The following is a 23,299-nucleotide window of genomic DNA, read 5'->3' on the forward strand; positions in this document are numbered from 1 at the left end:
GAATGTCTCAGAGACCTCTCAGCACAGAGAATGGTGAGAATATTCTAGCACAGACAAGGTAACATTGCCTCTATGGCAAGGGTAAAGTTGTAAAACTACTAATGTCTAATAAGACAAGTAGATGAACTAGTAGGGGCTTATTTTTTGGTTCTCTACTGGAGAAACCATTTGAAGAACCTATTGAACTTTGAGATTCAATTATATTAAACAAATTTTTGTGGATTGTATGCTACTCTGCCCTTGACCACATCAAGTTGTCTTTTTTATCACCTTTTTTTTTGGTTTATTCACAAGGGTCATTTGGAATTCATGCAACAGTTCTGAAAACTGGAGACAGTATTCCAAAAACATTTCTGCAACCATTCATGCTTTGTGGTCACTTTATTTCAGTGACACACACAAAATCTGATTCTGTTGCTGCACATTTTCCTAGAGTATTAACTTAGCATCATTGTATGTATGTCCATATTACTCTCTGATGAGAGACTTGCTAATTTAATGATCCTGTTGGAGAAGATTCTGTCTGGTCATTTAGTATTAGAATTGTCCAATAGACGATGATGGAAAAGCTAAATGATCAAAACAATGACTTTAGTACTATTCCTATCAGTATAAATTATTTTAATATTATATATACATATTTTATATGTATATACATATACATGTATGTATGTATCTATATGTGTGTATATCTTCATGCAACACTGGAGTGACTCAGTATCTTTGCCATGAAAAGAACCTCTGTATCCTACTTCGGATCTGCTGGGTCTTGACACTGTAGATAACTGGGTTCATCAAGGGCGGAAAAAGAATATAAATATTACCCATAAGGACATGTACTATAGGGGAGAGGTGCTTGCCAAAACGGTGTACCATAGTTAGGCTAATGATGGGGATGTAAAAAATTAGCACAGCACAGATGTGGGAGACACAAGTCTGGAAAGATTTGAGTCTTTCATCCCGAGATGCAATAGCCAAGACAGATTTCAGAATTAGGACATAAGAGACAAGAATAAGGACAGAGTCTACCATTAGGGTACAAATCACAAGCCCAAGTGCATAGAAGCTGTTAAAGCGGATGTCGGAACAGACCAAACGGAGAAGGTCCTGGTGTAGACAGAAGGAATGAGAGAGAATATGGGGCCGGCAGTAACTGAAGAACTTTAGTCGGATGATGGCAGGAATTGTAAAGAGGAAGCTCCTAATAATAATGGCTACCCCAATCTTGATTATTCTTGCATCAGTCAAGATAGAGGAGTAGCGCAGTGGGTTGCAGATTGCAATGTAACGATCAAAGGACATGGCAAGGAGAACAGAAGATTCCATAAAGGACAGACTATGAATGAAAAAAGACTGCCCAATACAAGCATCCAAACTGATGTCACTGCTGAGCCCCCACAAGATCCCCAACACTGTGTGCACAGTGGACAGCCCTATGCATAGGTCAGTGAGGGCCAGCATGGCTAGGAAATAGAACATAGGCTCATGCAGACTCTGTTCAGTCCTGATCACATGGAGTATCATGCAGTTTCCAAGGAGAACTATGGCATAGATGGAGGAGAAGGGGATGGCAATCCACACATATGACTGTTCCAGGCCAGGAAGGCCTATGAGGAGGAAGGTGGAGGTGCTGAAGTTGTGCCCAGGTTGAGAAGACATGAGTGTAGAATGCCCTTTATAAGTAAGATCAAGGAAAATCTTCGTTCCTCTAATTTAAAAGAACTTTTTGCACACTATTTTATAAAAGCATAAATAATTCTTCCTGAAAGATTTCTCGATGTCATAATTAAGCAACTATATCAGAGAAAAATATTTCCCATGAGAAAGAGGTGACGCTACCAGCTGACTGATCTAGGGTATTGTTGGTTTTGATGTGGTAGAATTCAGTGATGTCTGATCCCACATTTTCTTTCCTGGGAATCAGACAGAATGGATAAACAAAATATCTGAGCTAGAACAGTTGTTGAGAGAAGTCCTGCTATCAGTGATGATTTTGCTCAGATGTTGGATAAGGGCGGTGGGCAGAGTATGAGCAACAAAGATGAAATTCAGCTTCAGGAAAAAATATCTTTTTGTCTCCAATATATCTGGAATATGTGGTAACAACTAAGATGTCAGTCTCAGATGAGGTCCCTTTCCATCTATGAGTGGTTTCTTTTCCTGCCCCAAGATCTCTCTCCTTTCATCTGTGTTCCTCAGTATCACACTGGTTAACTCACCCAATATGCTCCTACTCTCTGCAGTTTCGAATATCAAGAGTCTGCAAGATCTTTTCCTTATTGCTCTTCATGGTCAGGATGGCAGGAGGGGAGCATTTATGTAGGATCTCATTAACCCCTGGAATAATAACCAGCAGGAATCTCTCTCTCCTGGGATAAACATCTCATTTCTTGGTTTTTGAAGCTAAAACTATGATGCAACTCCCTAGCCTCTGACCTAAGTCCCAGTCCATTCATTTAGGCATTAAGTATGAGAAGGGAAAGAGCAATGGCTGTGATGTCAGAGGACCTGGGTTCAAAACACTTAGTATTTGTGTGTTCTTGGCCTCTGTAATCCTTAGTTCCCTCATGTGTAAAATAAGTGTTTTGAACTAAATGAATGGCCTCTGAGATCTCTTCTCACTCTGTAATTATAATGCCACCATCACTGAAATCTTTCATTTGTCTACTTGCTAATTATGGAGAAAAAACATGGGAGGCAAGGCATGGTTGGGTTAGCGTATTGCTATTCCTTTCAAATACACAGCAAAATTGTCAGGTAAATTTCTTTTTTTTTTTCCTTTTTTTCTTTCCCCCATTTCCTGTCCTAGAGATGGCTATCATTAGACACAAACAGGTATGTGTGGGGATGTATATATGTATATTTGTACATATGTGTGTATACACATATATGTAAATTATTGTATACATAACTGTATGTATCATTTAGTAGTCGATGCATATAGTGTCTTTCTTCACAGGTCCTTTATAGTTAATTTAGATATTTATAACTGACAAATTAACTTATCTACTCAAATTTGTTCTAAAAAAATGTTGATGTTAGATATGTAACGTTCTTTTGGTTCTTCTCAATTCACTCTTCATTATTTCAGATAAATCTTTCCAAGTTTTTTTTTTTCTAAAATCATTGAGATCATCATTTCTTAAAGCACAGTCATATTCCATCAGAATCCTAGACCATCTGGTACTGGCTGAGAAATGGTGGAGAGAACAGAAGAGATATACAATTTACAGCAGCAAAAAACAAAACAAAACAAAACCAAAACATAATGACCTTGGGTGTGACAAGTGGAAAAACTTGAGTATTTGCATTTTTTATAAGTACTTTTGAATAATCTTTCACACTGTTGATAATTTGTATTTCTTCTTTGACGAAAGAGACAATTCATATTCTTTGACCATTTGTCTTTGGAAATGGTCCTTATTCTTATATATTCACATGAATGCCACATACAATTGAATAATTAACCATCACTAGATATAGTTGCTCAGAAATTTTTTTCTCATGAGATAATTTCTCTTCTTAGTCTATCTACACTTATTTTATTTATGTAAAAAGATTTTGAAAAGTTATTTAACTGAAATTATTTTATTTTAATAATCACCTCTCTCTCAAATTTGTTTAAGAAGTCTCCCCTATACACAGTTGCAAAAATACTTGAATTAATTTCCCTATTTAAAGCCAAACAAAAGAGAGCAGTGTTACCATTATATTTACATTGCATATCTATTTGGAGCTTTTTGTAGTATATATCATATGAAATGTTGATCTAAATCTACTTTTTTGCCAAATTCCTTTCTAGTTTTCCATTACTAATAAAATTAATGACAATAATTTTTTATTATTATAACTAACATTTTTATGGTACATATTATGTACCAGGAAGTCTGCTAAGTATTTTTTTAGTTACTACCTCATTTGATCCTTACAACTCTAGAAGGCAGGTGATACTATCCTCATTTTACAGATGAGGAAATTGAAGCAAAGCCAAGTAAAGTGATTTACTCAGGTTCACACAGTTAGAAAGTATCTGACACAATATTGGAACTCTGATCTTCCTGAATCCAGGCCCAGCATTCCTGGTATATTTTTACATTTCAACAATATTAAACAACTGTTTGTTGAGTATCTGCTATTATTTCTTCACTTTACAGATTAAGAAATTGAAGACCAGTGTGCTGGTGACTCACTCCAGGATTAATCAGTGTGTTAGTGGCAGTCAGAAATAAGATCTCCTAACTCTCAAATCCAAGTTCTTTCTAATCCTAAATAAGGTGTTGCTGAGATTGTTAAGGGGCTGTTCTTAAGCCTTGAGAGTCTCTCTTGATCATTGGCAAATTCATTTATGCATTAACCATTAATTCAAAGGATATTGCAGTGTCTAGTAGGTGTGCACCCTCATATTCTGTCTCTGTCATTCCTGTGCTCATAACTGTCCTGAATCATCGCCTACAGTTCTAGTTCTCTACAATCCCAGCAACTGGGAATCAGCTCCTGGAAGTAGACCAGTGAGTTTTGGTTTTGCTTTAAAAAGGATCTAAAGCAAAAGGAGAAACATCATACAACTCTCCTCACTCCTCTCCTTCCTTCCCCTTTCCAGGGTGTCTGAGGACCAGGAACAGAAGAAATTATGAGGTTCTCTTCTCATTCTACTAGGATATTTCCATGTCCCTCAATTCTAGCAGTTTTTCATTGAATTCCATCCAACAGAAATCACAATATTTCTCTGTAAGTCCATCATTGGATTTCTGTGACGTTTCCATGACATGTTATTTTTTCCTAATTCTTTCTTAAGGCAGCTACAGGGCATTTGCTTATTTGCTTTATGAGCAAAGCAGAATTGTAATGATTTAAAAGAAATGTGAAATGCACTAATTTAGAAATATCTCTACTCCAAATCTCCATTGCCCTTTAGTAAATATAATGTGTATTGAATTATTTTCTTAAAAGACAGAATTAAATATTTCTGCTTTTTTGCATTGGGGTGTGAGGTTTTTATGTCCTATTATATGGCTATTTTTGGGAAGGTTCTACGTACAGCTGAGAAAATGATATGCTCCATTCTATCAGTTTTCTCCAGAGGTCTATCACATATAATTTTTCTAAGATTTTAATCATCTCCTTGATTTATTTATTTATGGTAAACTTATCTAGCTCTGAGAGAGGAAAGTTGAGGTGCTTAGGTAGTAGATTTTTACTCTCCATTTCCTCCAGTAATTCATTTAACATTTTCCTTTCAGAATTTGGATGCTATGCCACTCAGTACATATATGTTTCATACTGATATTACTTCATTACATTGCCTTTTTAGCGAGATATAATTCCCCTGTCTATTCCTTTTAATTAGGTCTATTTTTGCTTTGCCTTGTATGAGATCATGATTATTACCCCTGTCTCTTTTATTTCAGGTGAAGCGCAATAGAGTCTACTCCAGCCCCTTATTTTAATTTTACATGTGTCTCTCCTTCAGATGTAATTTTTTGTAAACAACATGTTGTCTGTGTGTTTCTTCTTCAGACATTTTTTTTTGTAAACAACATGTTGTTGGGTTGTAGTTTCTAATTCATTATGCAATCCACTCCCATTTTATTGATAATTTCATCTTATCCTCAGTCAGTTATTATCACTAATTGTGAATTTATAGCTATCCTATTTTCTTCTTATCTTTTCCCTCTCCTTTATCAGGTCCCTTTTTAAAAAAGTTTTGTTTTTGACCATCCCCTTATTTTATCTGCCCTCCTTTTCAGTACCCCCCATACCACGTTGAAAAATCTTCTTTCATTTCTACTTTCCTGTTTGGTAAAAGATAGTTCCATTATCGATTGAATATATGAATCAAATAAGATATAAGGTTCAAGTTTTGCCCCCTCCAGTATGAAATCTCTTCCTTACTTGCCTCTTTTCTGTGAGATTATTGCTCCCAGTCTTCCTCTATGTTCCCTTTTTCCCAGGACATTCTTCTTTCTCACTTTTACATTTACTTTTTACATCATCCCAACATAATCAAGCTACTCTTGCACCTTCTTTCCATATAGAATCCTTCTAACTGACCCAATAACAATAAAGTTCTTAGAAATTTGTGTGTATTATTTTTTCCTATAAAGAGGTAAACAGTTCTTTCTTGTTGACCTTTCTATAAGTCTTTTGAGCCTTGTATTTGAAAGTCATTTTCTATTTAGCTCTGATCTTTTCATTAGGAATGCTTGAAAGTTTTCTATTTCATTAAATATCCATTTCTTCCTGGAGGAATTATTCTCATTTTTGTTGGGTAAGTTCACGTGGTTGTGATGCCAGATCTTTTCGTTCTGGTATATCATACTTCAAGCCCTCTGTTTCTTTAATATGGTAGGTGCTAATTCTTGTGTGATCCTGACATTGGCTCTGCAGTACTTGGATGATTTCTTTCTAACTACTTGAAGGATTTTCTCCACCTCAGAGCTCTTAAATTTGCCTATAATATTCCCAGGAGTTTTCATTTGGGGATCTCTTTCAGATGATGTGAGGTAGAATTTTTAAATTTCTATTTTACCCTCTGTTTCCAGGAGACTATAATAGTTTTCCTTGATAATTTCTTTAAATAAGATGTCTAGGCTCTTTCTTTGATTATAGTTTTAGGTAATCCAATAATTCTCAAATTATCTGTCTTCAGTCTATTTTCCTCATAAGTTATTTTGGTACTAATGTTAGCTTTGACAATAAGAGAAGAAAAAGAAATTGAAGGAATTAGAATAGCCAAAGAAGAAACTAAATAATCACTCTTTTCAGATGATGTGATGATATACTTAGAGAAACCTAGAAAATCAAGTAAATAACTACTTTGGCAAATTTGCAGGCTACAAAATAAACCCACATAAATCATCTGCATTTCTATATATTACTACCAAAGCCAAACAGCAAGGGATAGAAAGAGACATTCCATATAAAGCTATGGTAGACACCATAGAATATCTGGGAGTCTACCTGCCAAAACAAACCAGGGAACTACATGAACACAATGACAAAACATTTTTTGCACAAATAAAGTTGGATCTAAGTAAGCAGAAAAACATAAGTAGGCCAGGCAAATACAATAAAAATGACAATGCTTCCTAAATTAATTTACTTATTCATTGCCATATCAATCAAACTACCAGATAATTATTTTCTAGTAGACATAGTATTAGAACAAAAAATGAACCTTGAAGACAATCTAGGGAAACACTTTTGCATTATTTACTAGAACAAAAAACAGTGAGTCCCAGAAGAATTAAGAGATACATACTAACTGGTTGGGAGAAGACATTTCCCTGTCTATCATTCAACAGCTCAAAATAATTTTTCTTCACTTATCACCAGGAAGGAAAAGAAGCAAAAAGTCCAATGGAGAGGACAGATCATTCTTTTGTTACGTACACTCAGTTGTCCTGCTCAGAAACTCAAGACTCATGAGTGCCTCAACCAAGGAGACATTTGTCACCCACTGGCACCAGCTATTTAGTCATTCATGATTAGAAGTAGATCCTCCAAGCCAGCATGTGATAAAAAGTTTGCAGGTAGGGAATACTTCTATGTGCTCTCTATTGTTTTTCTTGTATTTGTCCTTCGTTGCTGAAGACGATGCCATTAGAGAAATGATGACATGACTTGCACTTGACTTCATTTTGAGTATAGGAGGGCTGTGCAGGTCACCAGCCTCACTTCTCCTCCAGAGTCATCTGAATCCAGTAACCAGATATTCATCAGGATGACTGGAGATAACCCAGGATGCACTGGGAGACCTTGGCCCCTTTAGGCAAACGTCTATTTATGTACTCACTTAGGGTGAGGTAATGCCCATTTGCTTAACAGGCCTGTTTAAGAAAGAGCTAGGGCATGGCCCCTTTAATGAGGCAAAGAAAAGAAAGACATCAGGCTGGGAGGGAAACAGCAGCAGTTGCTGTTGACAATCACTCTTAATCCAGGGCTGTGACTATGTAACCCCTTTGCAGGTCTGTAAAGTGCTTGATAATTCTCTTGGACATGGTTCTCTGCTTTAAATGCATACAGAGAACTTTCAGAACTCCAACCTACTCCCCTGAAAGGCGTTCCTTTTCTGAGATGAAGACCTGCAGTGAGACTTAGCTTTTCATTTCCTTTTTTTTTACTTTAAAACTGTGAACTTGGAATACAACAACAACAACAAAAATGAAAAACACATAAAGAATAATTTTTATGAATAAATTATATACATGAAATCTTTTAATTCCATTATTTAAAATTCATTTAAAAGTATGCTAATTTTAGTAAGGTTCAAATTTTCCCCAAAGTATTCATATTAGTAGAGTATGTGGTATAATTATCTCATAAATGGGAGATGAGAGCACTTAATCCCCTTGAACAATTATAAACCTTGGACTTGAATAGTTACAGATCTGAAACTTCAGTGAACATGGTTCAGTGGGAGGCCTTGACCACAAGGAGGTGGAGAAGAGCTTCCAGGGCATCAGCTCTAAAGAATGGAGGGCATTATTTGAAGAACAGCTGTTCTCTGTCCTGGTTTGACAGCATGGGAAGTGTTTAGTTCTATCCTGGACACCGCATTTTATGAAGTATATGGTTAAGCTGTAGAGTAGAGCATGGCCACCTGACAAGGGGACTTGAGACTATGTCATATGAAGATTTGTTGAGAAAACTACAGTGTTCATCCTGGACGCAAAACTTGGGAGAACAAGGTAGCTGTCCTTAGGTATATGAAAGACAAAAAGAAGGATTAGATTTGTCCTGCTTAGCCCAAAAGGGTAGATGGAGAACAACAGATGAAAATGCAGCAAAAAAATAAAAAAAAAAGATTTTTTTGCTCCACCTAACTCTTAGAGCTTTCCTTCCCCCACTGCCCCCAAAAAGGCATGGTCTATGTTGGAGACTAATGAATTCTCCCCCCCAGATTTTAAGCTGAGGAAAATTAACCACTTATGAGGAACACTATGCAGGCTACTTGTGCTCAATTACAGGTTGATATATATGACTTCTAAAGTCCCTTCCAAACTGGAGATTTTGTGCTTCTGAAGAACTCATAGTTCACTGAAATTTCATGGCTTCTTAGAGAGCATCTAGTCCAAGTCACCTTAGAGGTGTATAAATGGAGGCCATGGGACTAAAAAGATAAATAAGACAATTTTAGAAGCCTTGGTCACCTCTTCTCCACCCAATACCTCACACAGCCAGATTCCTACCTCATGTCCTTGCCCAACCGACCTGACACATTTCTTCTTAGATTTAGATTTTTTCTTTTAATTCTTATAGCAACTCATAACCATCATCATTATCATAGCTAATATTTATATAGCACTTTTTAAATTAAAGCATAAGTTACACTTGATTCTCACAACAACCCTCTTCTGTGTCCCCTTCTCTCTGCTAGGGCCACCAAGGCTAATGAGAATCACTCCTTCCATAATATACACCTACGTTATACACATACACTGATTAAGTGTGAGCTCTGAAGACAATCAACCAGTGAGAAAAAGAAACTCTTGTGTTTGGGGGAGAGAATAAACAACTAGAATTAACTACAGAGGAAGTTATGGAAGACTCGTTATGGCCTGAAAGCTTTGAGGAGTAATTATGTTACAAAGTATGAATAATTACTCTATGTCCACTGAGAGCATGTGTTTATGTGATGGCAGAAGAGACTGAGTTAGAAATCAGGATGAACTTCCTTACTGCAAGAGTTGTGAAAGTCTAGATGAACCTCTCATGTTTGTAAACCCAGTCTGTTTGATGAACCTTTTCCCTCACCTCTTCCTGGTCTCCAAATAATACAGGATGCAATGCTGGAACAGCTGAGACAATAACTGGGAGTAAAAGTCTCAGGGAGAAGAGGGTGGTGATGAGAATAAATGACGTGGAGTTTGCTTTAGGTCCCTCCTACTTTATTCCTTTCCCTGTCCCCTGTCTACATAGATGACATCCATATAGGACTTTGAACTTTGCAAAGCAATTTATACATTTTCAAATTTTATCCTCACACCAATGCTGTGAGGCAGGACCATTATTATCTACATTTTACAGATAAGACAACTCAGGCTGAGACTGGCTAAGTGACTTGTCCAAGGTCATTCAGCCAGAAAGGTCTGGGAAAGAATTTTCATTCAGGATTTCCTAATCTACTACACCACCTAGTTGTCTTGTGATATTTTCATACTGACCAGGAACTGGGAAACAAAGGGATCTAGTGGGAGGTCAATGTTTTGCCCTATTGGTGGTACACTTTGAGAAGTGGCCATTCTTTAGGCAATACAGAGAAGGAGCAATGTGAACCACTGGGAGAGTCCAAGTAGGTCAGCATCTGTCCTCAGACCATGCATTCCTCCTCCTCTCCCCCTGCCAGCACCAGAACTCAGTGTATGTTGTGAATCTCTGGAGCAAAGAGGACAGGTCTCCCATGGGGGCAGAACTAGACACAGAGTTCTTAGATAAACATTCCCTATTGTCCCCATGTAGACATTTCTTCCATTTTAACTGCAAAGAAGTAAAGGACGTTGCCCAAAAATCTAAAAAAAGTGAGTTTTCTCATGAACAGGGACTAGGACTGGCCTACAGGAGTTGTTAATTATAGCAGAAATTGGAGAGGATAGGGCATGTATATGTGGTCCTAGATTCAAAAGGTGTTTCTTTAAAAAAAAAAATTAGATTAAATAGGATTTCATTTTTTTCCCCCAATTACATATCAAGAACACTTTTAGCATTCATTTTTACAAGATTTTGAGTTCCAAATTTTTCTTCTTCCCTTCTTGACCTTTTCTGAAAATGGTAGGGAGTTTGATATAATTTTTATATATACTATCATACAAAATATATATTTTCATATTCATAACAGCTGTGGAAGATGAAACAGATCAAAAGAAAAAAAAACACAAGAAAGAATAAAGTGAAAAAAATGCTTCAATCTCTATTCAGATTCCATCAGTTCTTTGTCTGCAAATGGATAACATTTTCCTTCCTGAGTCTTTTGTATTTGACTTGGGTCATTGTGTTGCTAAGTATTTTCAGTCATAGCTGATCATTGCATAATGTGGCTATTACTGCATGCAATGTTTCGCTGCTTCTGCTCATTTCACTCAGGATCAGTTCATGTAATTCCTTCCAGATTTTTTTCTGAAATGTGCCTGTTCATCACTTCTTGTATTCCATTAAATTCATGTGCCACGGCTTGTTCAGCCATTTTACAATACATGAGTATCCCCTCAGTTTCCAATATTTTGCCACCACAAATAGAATTGCTATAAATATTTCTGCACATGTAGGCTCTTTTCCCTTTTTTATGATCTCTTTATATACAGACGTAGTGATGGTATTGATGGAATAAAGAGTATGCACAGTTTTATAGCCCTTTGGGAACAGTATCAAATTGCTCTCTGGAATGGTTGGATCAATTTTCAGTTCCACTAACAGTGCCTTAGTGTTCCAATTTTCCTACATCCTCTCCAACATTTATCATTTTTCTTTTTTGTCGTATTAGCCAATCTGATTGATATGAAGTGATATTTCAGAGTGGTTTTAGTTCACATTTCTCTAAGCAAAAGCTATTTAGAGCTCTTCTTTATATGCTTATAGATAGCTTTGATTTCTTCATCTGAAAACTGTCTATTCATGTCCTTTGACTATTGATCAACTGTGAAATAGCTTGTATTCTCAGAAATTTGACTTAGTTCTCTCTGTATTTGAGAAATGAGACCTCCATCAGAGACATTTGTTGTAAAGATTGTTTCCCAGCTTTCTGCTTTCCTTCTAATATTGGTTGCATTGGTTTTGTTTTTACACAAGCTTTTTAATTTAATATGATCAAAAATATTTATTTGACATTTTGTAATGTTCTCTATCTCTTGCTTGGAGATGAATTCTTCTTCCCATAGATCTGACAAGTAGACTCTTTCTTGCTCTTCTAATTTTGTTTCATTGTCTATGGTACCTTTTAGCAAGGTGTAGTTTCCTTCTCTATTTCTTTTAATTAGGTCTAGTTTTAATTTTACTTTGTCTAAGATCAGGATTGCCACCCCTGTTTTTTTTTTCTTTTTACTTTAACTGAAGCATAATAGAATCTCCTCCAGCCCCTTACATTTACTTTGTGTGTGTCTCTCTGCTTCAAGTGTGTTTCTTGTAAGCATCATATTGTAGGACTCTCATTTCTGATATACTCTGCAATCTGTTTCCATTTTATGAAAGTTCATCCACAGCTATGATTATAACTTGTGTATTTCCTTCCATCCTATTCTTCCTCCTGTTTGTCCTTTCCTTTCACTCTTTCCCTTCTCATGTGTTTTGCTTCTGTCTACCACCTACCTGATCTGCCCTCCCTTCTGTCAGTCCCCACCCAGCCCCCATTTACTTAATCTCCTTACCCCCTACTTTCCTATCAGGTAAGAGAGATTTCTATGTTCAGCTGACTGTGTATAATATTCCCTCTTTGATCCAATACTGAGGAGAGTAAGGCTCAAGCAATATCCATTGCTGCCCCCTCCCCCTGTATTCCCCATCCACTGCAATAGGTCCTTCTCACCTCTTCTTGGGGGACAATTTAGCCCATTATACCTCTCACTTTTTTCTACACCCACTGGTACTCCTCTTTCTCATCCCTTAACTTTATTATGTCATTCCTTCAAATTCACGTTCTACTCATACCCTCTGTCTATGTATATTCCTTCTATTTGTACTGTTAGTGATACAATTTTTAAGAGTTACAAGTATCATCTTCCTGTGTAGGAATGTAAACAGTGTTAGCTCTGTTGAATCCCTTGTATTTTCTTTTCCCTTTTTGCCCATTTATGTTTCTCTTGGGTCTAGATATAGAAGGTCAAATTTTTGATTTGGTTCTAGTCTTCTCCTATGAAACACTGAAATCCTTCTATTTCATTGAATGACCATTTTTCCCCTTGATGCTTAATTTTGCCAGGTCAGTGATTCTTGTTTGTAGTCCTATCTCCTTTGTCCTCTGGAATATAATGTTCCATGACCTCCTGTCCTTTAATGTTGCAGCTGCCAAGTCCTATGTGATTCTGATTGTGACTCTCTAATATCTGAATTGTTTCTTTTTGGCTACTTCCCGGTATTTTTTTCCCTGACCTGATAGTTCTGAAATTTGTACAAAATCCTCCTTGGGGTTTTTATTTTGGAATCTCTTCCCTGAGGTGATCAGTGGATTCTTTCAATGCCTATTTTGCCCTCTGGTTCCAGGATATCAGGGCACTTTTCCATGATAATTGCTTGAAAGCTTCTGCCAAGGTCCTCCTTTTTTCAGTTGTTGTTGTTTTTTTTGGTTTTTTTTATAAGATATTTTACATTTTTTCTATTTTTTTCATTCATTTAAACTTGCTTGCTTCATGATGTCTCATAGAGTCATTAGTTTCTACTTGCCCAATTCTAATTTTTAAGTTCTTGTTTTCCTCAGTTATCTTTTGTACTTTCTTTCCCATTTGGTCAATTATACTTTTCAAAGAGGTTTTTCTTCAGTGGATTTTTGCATCTCCTTTTCCATTTAGCAAATTCTACTTTTTAAGCAGTTTTGCAAACTGTTGACTTTTTTTCATAATTCTCTTGCATCACTCTCATTTCTTTTCCCAACTTTTTGTCTGCCTCTCTTATATGATTTTTAAAGCTCCTTTTTTGATCTTTTTCATGACTTCTTTCTGGGCTTGAAACCACTTCTCATTTTTCTTCAGGCTTTTTTGACACTGTTGTTCTTTGATGAGCTTATCTTGGTTTTTCATAATAACTTTCTATGACCAGATTCCTTTTTTGTTGTTTTTTTTACTCATTTTTTTCTCCTTTCCCTTTTCCATTCTTTTAAATTTTATCTTGCTTCTAGGGTGGAACAAACTCTGTCTCAAGCTTCTTGTGCCAGTGGCTGCAGGCCCTGACTGTTTACTTGATGCTGTGCTAATGTTGCCCTGAGGGCTATGGGGGACCATCATGTCTGGTACTGTATTGCAGGGGTCATCTAGCAGCTTACCTGGTGCCAAGCTATGGTCCCAGTCGTGGTGTGTTGTGTGTGCTGAGACCAGGTGGAGTTTCTCTGCATTTTCCTGGGGCTACACTGAAGCACGTGGAAGTCTAGCCCCTGGAGGATGTCTGTTTGCCCTGGGCTGTGCTGAAACACATAGAGGTCTGTCTGTTAAAGGACTTCTGTCCTCCCAGGGCTACAATGAAGCTCATGAGGATTTGTTGAAGGAATGGGGGTATTTAGCCAGCTGCTATAGCCAGCTCAGTGGAGAGACCCCCGACCAGTGGGATGTCTCAATCTCAGGCACACAGTGATAAGGCAGGAGAAGAGATGTTAACAAACTCTGTTTATTATTTGTAAGTACAAGCCTTATATGCTGTGCAGCCTTAAGTTCCTTGTGGCAAGCTCGTGCTGTGATTACTTTCACCAACAAAAGCAGGTCCCAATGACTGCCTCGGGATGTTTGTCAAATACTAAGATGTTTACCTAAGACCCGAAAGCCTTGGGGCTATTGTATAAGATCCCAGAGGGCCGAACCATCAACCTTTGCTCCATTAGAACAATAGAGTGGGTTTATCAGGCCATCATGAACTCATGGAACTGTTGTGGTCCTCAACAGCTCCCTACAGCCAGCAGAAAAGACTTGGGAGAACAAGATGACTATGCTTAGATATAGGAAGAGCAAAAGAAATGTTAGTCTTGTCCTGCTTAGCTCTAGAGGAAAGACAGAGGAGCAGGAGATGGGAGCTGTAAACTGGCTGATTTTTGTTTGACTCCAAAATAAGAGCTTTCCAAATAGTGAATAATCTGTTACAGATTAATGGATTCTCTTACTAGAGAATTTCAAAAAGAGGCCAAGTAACCACTTATGAGGGATAGTATACAAGGAACTCTTTCTTATTCACAAGTTGATCTCTATGATTCTGAGATCCTTCCAAGCTTGATATTTGTGATTCTGTGAATCTCATAGCCCACTGAAATTTCATGACATTTTAGAGGGTGCCTGGTCCAACCATGCTATCTTAGAGGTATATGAATGTAGACCCTAGGATTACAAAGATAAATAAGGCAGTGTATGAATTGATCTTAAGCTCTGTACCTGGCTATATAGACAGATTCTTCTGTTTTGTGCCATTTTTCTTCTCAAATTTGCTTTCTTACATCTTAGGTTAGACCTATGCATTCAGTCTTTAAAGGGGTTCTATAGTAGTGGTAGTTGCAGCAGGAGCAACAGGAGCAGCACCAGTAGTAGTAGCAGTAGTAACAGTATTAGTAGTAGTAGCAGTAGTAGTAGTAGTAGTAGTAGTAGTAGTAGTAGGAGTCATGGTTGGGGTGATAATGGTGGTAGTTGTAGCAGTGCTGGTGGTGATAGTGGTAATAGTTGTTGCTGTCAGTATTCATAGAGATCACAAGCTCCCAGCCTTTTGCCTCTCTTTGCTTCCCCAGGGCTTAGCACAGCTCCTGGAACAAATGTTTATTGATTAATATAACACTTAAAGGTTTATAAAGTATGTTACATTTGTTTTCTTGTTTGATCCTCACAACAACTCTCTTCCTCTCCCTCCTCTGTGCCCCAGGGTCATTAAGATCATTGATGATCCCTCCTATCCAAGTAAACACTTACCTCAAAATAAGGCCTGAACAAAAAAGATGATCAGTAAGTGAAGAATGAAAATCCTCTTGTTTGGAACACCTAAAATAAACAACTAGAATCTAATACAGAATTAGAAGGCTGAATATAGACTAAAGGTTTAAAGAGCCAATTATGTAGCATAGTATGAGCAATCATTCTCAGTCTCTGCTGAAGACATGGACTGATGTCACAACAGGGGGGAATAAAGTTAAAAATCGGGATGATATTCCTTACTGCATGAGTTTTAAGGGCCCAGATGAGCTTCTCATGTTTGTAACTCCAGTCTGTTTTATGAGAATGATCTTTTCCCTCACCTTACATGAAATGTGATCTAGGAGCATAATAGGGTGGAACATTTTCAGACAGAAGAGGCTGGTGCTACAGTTCTGTGTGGTTCTATGGTGCTTTAAGGCTTGCAAAATACTTTATACATTTTCTCATTCTGTCTTCACAACACTGAGGTAGATACTGTTATTATCTCAATTTTACATCTAAGGAAACTCAGGAGGAGAGAGGTTAAATGACTTTCCCAGAGTCAAACAGCTATGTCTGAGGCAGCATTTGAACTCAGATCTTTCTGACTTCAAGTGCAAAACTCTGTCTACTACACCACTTAGTTACCTTGCAATATTTTTTAAACCGGTTCAGGGACTAGAAAGGAAAGGGATCTGGTGGGAGATCAGTAGTTTGCCTCACTGGCTATGTTCTTTGAGAGGTGGCTAGGTACCTGAGCAAGAGAGGGAATGAACAACATGAACCTCTGAGATAGTCATGACAGATCAAAACATCTCCTTAGAGCTCTCAGGAACTCAATGCCTGTGGTGAATCTCTGGAGCAGGGAGGGGGAAGTTTCCCATGGGGGCAGTAGTGAGCAAAAGGCACTCTTAGATAAATAGTCCTGGGAGGTCCCATGAAGACATCTCTTCGATCCTCACTGCAAAGCAGGAAAGGAAGAGTGAGTTTTCTGAGAAGCAGAGAAAAGGCCTGGGCTATAGAATTTGCTGACCTTAGAAAGTAGCTGAGTAGGAAAGTAGGAAGTAGCTGAGAATGAATATTGGGTTCTAGATCCAGAAGCTGTTTCCTGAAGGTCAGTGTCTTATTTGGTGTGGGTAGGGGTGGGGGAAGGAGAAGGAGAAGAGAACTCACTATTGGGTCATCCTTCCAAAGTAAGGGAGGTGGGGAGCCTTGTTGTTCAGTTTTGTCTTGCTTTTTTGACCCCATTTGGGTTTTCTTGGCAAAGATATTGAAGTGGTTTGCCATTTCCTTCTCCAGCTCATTTTATAGATGAGAAAACTGAGGCAAATAGGGTTAAGTGACTTAATCCTGTGACAGGGTCACACAGCTAGCAATTATCTGAGTACAGAAGTGAATTCAGAAAGATGAGTCTTTATCTACTGTGCCACTTAGCTGTTCCACCCTACCTCCATCTCTGCGGCAACCAAAAAAGAAACAAACTCTAGTGGAGCAGAAAAGTCCCTCACTTAGTTGCTGTCACTTTGGACAATTCACAGCCCTTCCATGGCCCAGTTTAAATATCTGTAAAAAGGTGTCTGGAACAAGTGATCCTTCAGGTGCTTTCCAGTTCTGACGTTCTGTAATTCCATGATTCTTTAATCCATTCTTCATCAAAGACCTTCAAGGTCTTTGAGTTGAGGGTGGAGCATGCTACTCAATTTACTACAAACTTTTGTGATGTCATTTTGGTCCTCTTGGAAAAGGAAGGACAACAACCCAGAATACCTAATATTTACCTTTCTGATCTTCATAGGATTCTGGGATAAAAGCAGGTATGGAAAGATAAGGGAAGGAACATTATTAGGCATCTTGTTGAGACTTAATTTTATTCCATTTCTTGCATGTGAAAATAACTCCCTGCCCTGCTTTCTTAAACAGTCTTCATGCTTATCCCTCTATGTATTGTCCATCCTCTTCTATGCCTTCCTTCCCTATAACTTGGCTCATGCTCCTCTCCACTCTCCAAACTGGGCTCCCTTTTCTGCTTCCCCTGGGGGAGAAATTGTCCAGGCTCACCTCTGTCTTTAGATAGCAATGCACACTAATCTAACCTGACGGCTTTTTGGATCATGTTGGTGCTGGTGCTGGTGCTGGTGCTGGTGCTGGTGCTGGTGCTGCTGCTGCTGCTGCTGCTGCTGCTGCTGCTGATGATGATGATGATGATGATGATGATGATAGCTCACATTAATAGAGTGTTGAAGGGGTGCAAAATATTTTACAGTTATTATCCCACTTGATCCTCATAATAATATTGTAAAGCAGATACTGTTATTATCCTTATTTTATAGCTGAGGAAATTTTGGGTAAATGACCAAATCATCTGGCTAGTCTGCATCTGAGGTAGGAAATGACCTCTTGTACCTTTGACTCTATCAGCAACAGAACATCCACTGCATCATTGAAATTGGGAGATAAATAGGGAGATTGGGAGACAGAAGAGGCCCCTCTGAGTCTCTCTCACTCCACTGGCCTAGCCTTATTTCCCTTCACTCTATATATCTAATGCTCTGCCCTCAAACCCCATCTATCCAAAGGCCCTGGGGAGACAATAGTTCTCTAATAATTCTCAGTTCAAGCCACAACCTCTACCATCCATCCAAAACAAGTGCCCTTGGCCAAGTGTGCTTTTCTCATGATGACTGGCACTGACCCAGCATTGGACTGAATGCCATTGAAGACAGTTCTTCAACTGAACTCTGTCCACAGGAGCAAACTCAAGGGTCTCTGTGTCTCCCTGCCTTTAGTTAGCATGTCTTTATCAATTCCACTCTCATTAGTTGTCTTTCTTCATTATTCTCTCCTGAAGTACCTCTCTAGTCTTCCTCTATTTGCTTCTGTTTCAGGCACTAAAAGCCAACTACATTTAGGCTCAGGAGTGAACAATGTAAACTTGATGAGGAGTGGATTTTTGGAAGTGGTACCAAGAAGAAAGCAGTAAGTCAATTGCAAATTAGAGAAAAAACAATCGTCAAGAATGTAGCTAATAACAAGTCTGGGAACACAGTGGTGCACCAAATGTTTTGTTATGTTTTTCTTTCTCTCTAAATACATTTAATATTTGTCCCCCAAATTAAAAGTAAAAACAATTTTAACATTCATTTTTTTAATTTGATTTCTAAATTTTTTCTCCCTTCCTCCCTCTCCTTATCCCTCATTTGAAAAGGCAAACAATTTGATACAGGTTAGAAAACAGAGACCAAGCAAATCCCCCCCAAAATGAAGTGCTTTTTTAAAGTATGTTTTGTTCTCCATTCCATCTCCATCAGTTTCTCTGGATATGGATACTATTTTTCACCAAGAGTCCTTCAGAACTGTTTTGAATCATTGCATTGCTGAGAAAAGCCAAGTCACTTACTGTGCTTCATTGCCCAAAACTGCTGTTACTATGCACAATGTTGTCCTGGCTCTGCTAATTCATTTTGCATCAGTTCAGGTAAGTTTTTCCAAATTTTTCCAAGAATTTCCTGCTCATTATTTCTGATAGGACAACAGTATTCCTTCAGAGTAATATACTCAGTTTGTTCAGTCATTCCCCAATAGATAGACATTGCTTCAATTTCCAATAATTTGCCACCACTAAAGGTGCTGCAATAAATATTTTTGTACATATAGGTCCTTTCCTTTTTTCTTTTTTATAAAATTTCTTTGGGATTCAATACAGTTAAATTGTTTTCCTTTCCTATATGGGAAGCTGATACTTCTAACTCTTGAGAATTTTCTCATTATTAGGGCAGTTTGTAGGAGTATAAATAAGGGTATAGGTGTGAGTTGAATATGATGGAATTATATCTAAAAATATAAAATTAAGGAGTGGTATTTCTGGATCAAATGGTATGCACAGTTTGATCACCCTTTGGGCATGGTTCCAAATTGCTCTACATAATGGTTGAATTGGTTCCCAACTCCATGAACAATGCATTAATATATTAATTTTTCATTTAGCATTTTCCTTTTCTGACATATTAGCCAATCTAAAAGGTGTGAGTTGGTAACTCAGAGTTGTTTTAATTTGCATTTCTCTAATCAGTAGTGATGCAGAGCATTTTTATATGACTACAGATAGCTTCAGTTGCTTCATCTGAAAACTGCCTGTTCATATCCTTTAACCGTTTATCAATTGGGGATTGACTCTTATTTCTATAAAGTTGACTCAGTTCTCTATATATTTAAGAAATGACTCCTTTATTAGAGAAACTTGCCTTAATTTTTTCACACTTATGATTATGTATATTTCCCTTCATCCTATTTTCCTCTTGCTTATCTACTCTCCCTTTCTCTTTTAATCCTGTCCATCTTCCAGTGTTTTGCTTCTGACTACTGCTTCCTGCAGTGCATCTTTTTATCACACCTTTCTTTCTCTTATTCCCTTCCTCTCCTGCTTTTCTGTAGGGTAAGATAGATGACCATACCCAACTGAGTGTCTGTTATTCTGTTTTTGAGTCAATTGAATGTAAATGAAAGTAAATGATCAAGTCCTTTCCCCACCTCCCCCATCTTCCTCTGCACTATAAAAATTTTTTGTGCTTTCATGTGAGATAATTTACCACATTCTACCTTTCCTGTTCCTCTTCTTCCAGTGTATTTCTCTTTCTCACTCCTTAATTTTTTTTAGATATCATTAGATGCCATTCCATTCAATTCAATTCACACTTGTACCCTTATTTAAACTCCTACTAACTGCCCTGATAATAAGAAAATTCTTAAGAGTTACAAGTGCCAGCTTTCCATGTAGGAGTGGAAACAATTTAATGTTACTGAATCTCTTATGATTTTTATTTCCTGTTTACCTTGTTATGTTTTTCAAATCTTGTATTTGAAAGATCACTTTTCTATTCAACTCTGGTCTTTTCATCAGGAATGCTTGAAAGTCTTCTCTTACCATAAATGTGCACTTTTTCCCCCTGTAGGATTATATTCAGTTTTGGTGGGTAGGTGATTCTTGAATTTTACCCTGGCTCCTTTGCCCTCTGGATTATCATGTGCCAAATCCTGAGATGCTTTAATGTAGAAGCCGTTCTGTTATCTTGACTGAGGCTTTGTGGTATCTGATTTGTTTGCTTTTGTTTTCCTCAACATTTGTATTATTTTCTCCTTGACCTGGGAGCTGTGAAATACAATATTCCTGGAAGTTTTTATTTTCAGATCTCTTTCAGGAGATATTCAGATGAATTCTTTCAATTTTCTTTTTTTGCACTCTAGTTCTAAGATATCAGGACAGTTTTCCTTGATATTTTCATTTTTTGATAGAGGCTTTCAAGTAGTCCAGTAATTCTTAAATTATCTCTCATTGATCTATTTCCCATGTCAGTTGTTTTTCTGATGAGATATTTCATATTTTCTTCTCTTTTTTCATCCTTTTGATTTTATTTTATTGTTTCTTGATGTCACATGGACCCCATTAGCTTCCACTGGTGCAATTCTATTTTTTTAGGAATCATCTTCAGTGAGTTTTTGTACCTCCTTTTTGTACCGCCAGTTCCACTTTTTCAGTTCTTTTCTTTAGTGATTTTTTTTTGTATTTCTTTTTTCTCTGTGACCAGTTCTGCCTTTCATGGCATTCTTCTCTTCATTGGATTTTGGTATATCTTTTTTTTCCCATTTGGTCAATATTGCTTTTCTAAAAGTTCTCTTCAGTGGGTTTTTATACTTTTTTAAAAAAAACCATTTGGCCTATTCTATTGTGTATTTTTTTAAAGATTTTTTAAAACTATTTTTGTGCCTCCTTTACTAAACCGTCAATTCTTTTTTTCATCACTCTCATTTCTTTTTTTTTTTTTCATTTTTTCTTCTGCCTTTGTTGCTTGATTTTTAAAATTCTTTCGAGCTCTTCCAAGAATTATTTTTGGGCCTGAGACCAATTCATTATTTTCTTTAAGTCTTTTGATCTAACAGTTTTGACTTTGCTTTCTTCTTCTGAGTTTATGTTTTGATCTTCTCTTTCACCATAGTGACTTTTCATGGTCAGGATTTTTTTCTCTTATTTGCTCATTTCTCCAAACTGTCTTTTGACTTTTAAAGTAATGTGAATGTTGGACAGGTTATGCTCCCAGGTTGGAGGGAGCACTGTTCCAAACTTCAGGGTTTAGTTTTTCTTTGTTTGTGCAACTTATCTCAGAGCTAGTTCTTGGGGTTTATAAGTTTTCAGTTCTTCCAAGGTAGTATGATCTAAGAAGAGGTATATTTACTACTCTGCTGGACTGTGCTCTGGTCTGTAAGAAACCACAAACACTCTTTTCCACCCTGGAACTTGACCCAGGACTTTGACTCAGATCTGCATATGGGAAATACAACAGAGTCACGCACCCAGTGCCAGCAAAGGGACCCTTGTAATTTTCTTCTATCCAGTTGTCTGAGTCCCTTACCATCTGTGGACTGAACGCTCTGAAAGTTACAACTGCAGCCTCTAAACCAGTCACCCCCCCAAGGTCTGATGAAGGTTTATGGGGCAAAGTCTGTGCTGGTATAACCTAGGCTGAACTGTGTTCCACTCTCACCCTGGTGGGTCAGACCTTTCCTACCAATGTTTTGAGTTGTGCAGGGCTTGAAAATTATTTCATCCAATCATTTTGTGGGTTCTACCCCTCCAGAATTTGTTTCAAGGCTTTATTAAAAAAAGTTATTTAGGGGCAAATTTGGGAGAGCTTAGTCAAGTCCTTGCCATCTCTCTGTCATCTTGGCTCCCACAAAATATTACTAAAGGGGTAATAATCAGACTAGGCTAAATTGCATGAGGATAATACAGGCATGAAGGAATGCAAGATTGGCAGGAATTGAGTTTACCTCATGGAAGACTTCACATAAGGAAACATGGACTAATATTTTACAAAAATAGAAGTATGTATCTGTCTCTCTTCTAGCAGGAGCTTGTTCCGAGAAGTCCTCACAAATAGCCTCCAGTTAGAAGATGGTATTATTGGATAAATCTACTATTTGATTGCCCTGTCCTGTCCTTCAATTAATTCATCAAGACACTGGCTGTGGACATGCTTCCCTTCATGGCATGCTAGTTTTAATTATCTCCCAATCTTCTGCCAAGAAACTTCATGGATTCTGTGTCCAAGATCTCTTTTATGGCTCATTTCCTCCTTGTCTTCTTCCTTTGGGCTCTCTGGGCTAATGGAACCACATTACCACTGTCCAGACAAATATAACAGAGTTAACCTTGAGTCTTGTGTAAAAAGACTGAAGAGAAAAGATACAATGCATATCACTGTGGGGGGAGGACGGATTTGAGATATATAACTTTCTAACTGTAGAGTGATCCTGACTAGCAATATCAACCCTGAGCATGTACAGGCAAAATATAGGGTCTAATCTCTTTTTTACCCATTCCAGTCGGTCAGTGCACACCTACAGTTCCATAATTCCTACTTTCCAATCAGCTGTGACAAGTGACTCCACACCACTGCAGTCTCAGGGATACCTCCAGGCCACAGGATGATGTACATGAGGACTGCCCCTACTTGTACTGGTTTTAAGTTTACATCATATTTTGATGTCAGGAACTTCACCTCTAGGAGTCTAGGTTTTTTACTCCTTGATCACTTTTTTTCTCTTCTACTTTGACCTATTAGAAGTACTAAATCAGGGAAATCACCTCTTGTGTTCATTTACCTTCAAGTATTTGAAGGACTATAATGTGGTACAAATGCTGGACTTATTCTTCCTGACTTCAGCGGGTAGAACTAGGAGCT

The 23,299-nt window shown here is 37.6% G+C and overlaps 1 protein-coding gene across 1 annotated transcript; it reads right to left on the minus strand.

The window, feature by feature from the left end:
- Positions 1–714: 714 nt before the first annotated feature.
- Positions 715–1,659, minus strand: LOC140508724 (olfactory receptor 51V1-like). Its single transcript, XM_072616607.1, has one exon. It carries the CDS (start codon positions 1,657–1,659, stop codon positions 715–717), a length of 945 nt encoding a protein of 314 aa, XP_072472708.1.
- Between the last annotated feature and the right edge of the window lie 21,640 nt (positions 1,660–23,299).

This window comes from Notamacropus eugenii, chromosome 5 (assembly GCF_028372415.1).
Source record: "Notamacropus eugenii isolate mMacEug1 chromosome 5, mMacEug1.pri_v2, whole genome shotgun sequence".
Classification (NCBI taxonomy): Eukaryota; Metazoa; Chordata; class Mammalia; order Diprotodontia; family Macropodidae; genus Notamacropus; species Notamacropus eugenii.

Bases quoted from the DNA above. Each gene is read 5' to 3' on its own strand.
- LOC140508724 (XM_072616607.1), bottom strand. From the start codon at position 1,659: ATGTCTTCTCAACCTGGGCACAACTTCAGCACCTCCACCTTCCTCCTC.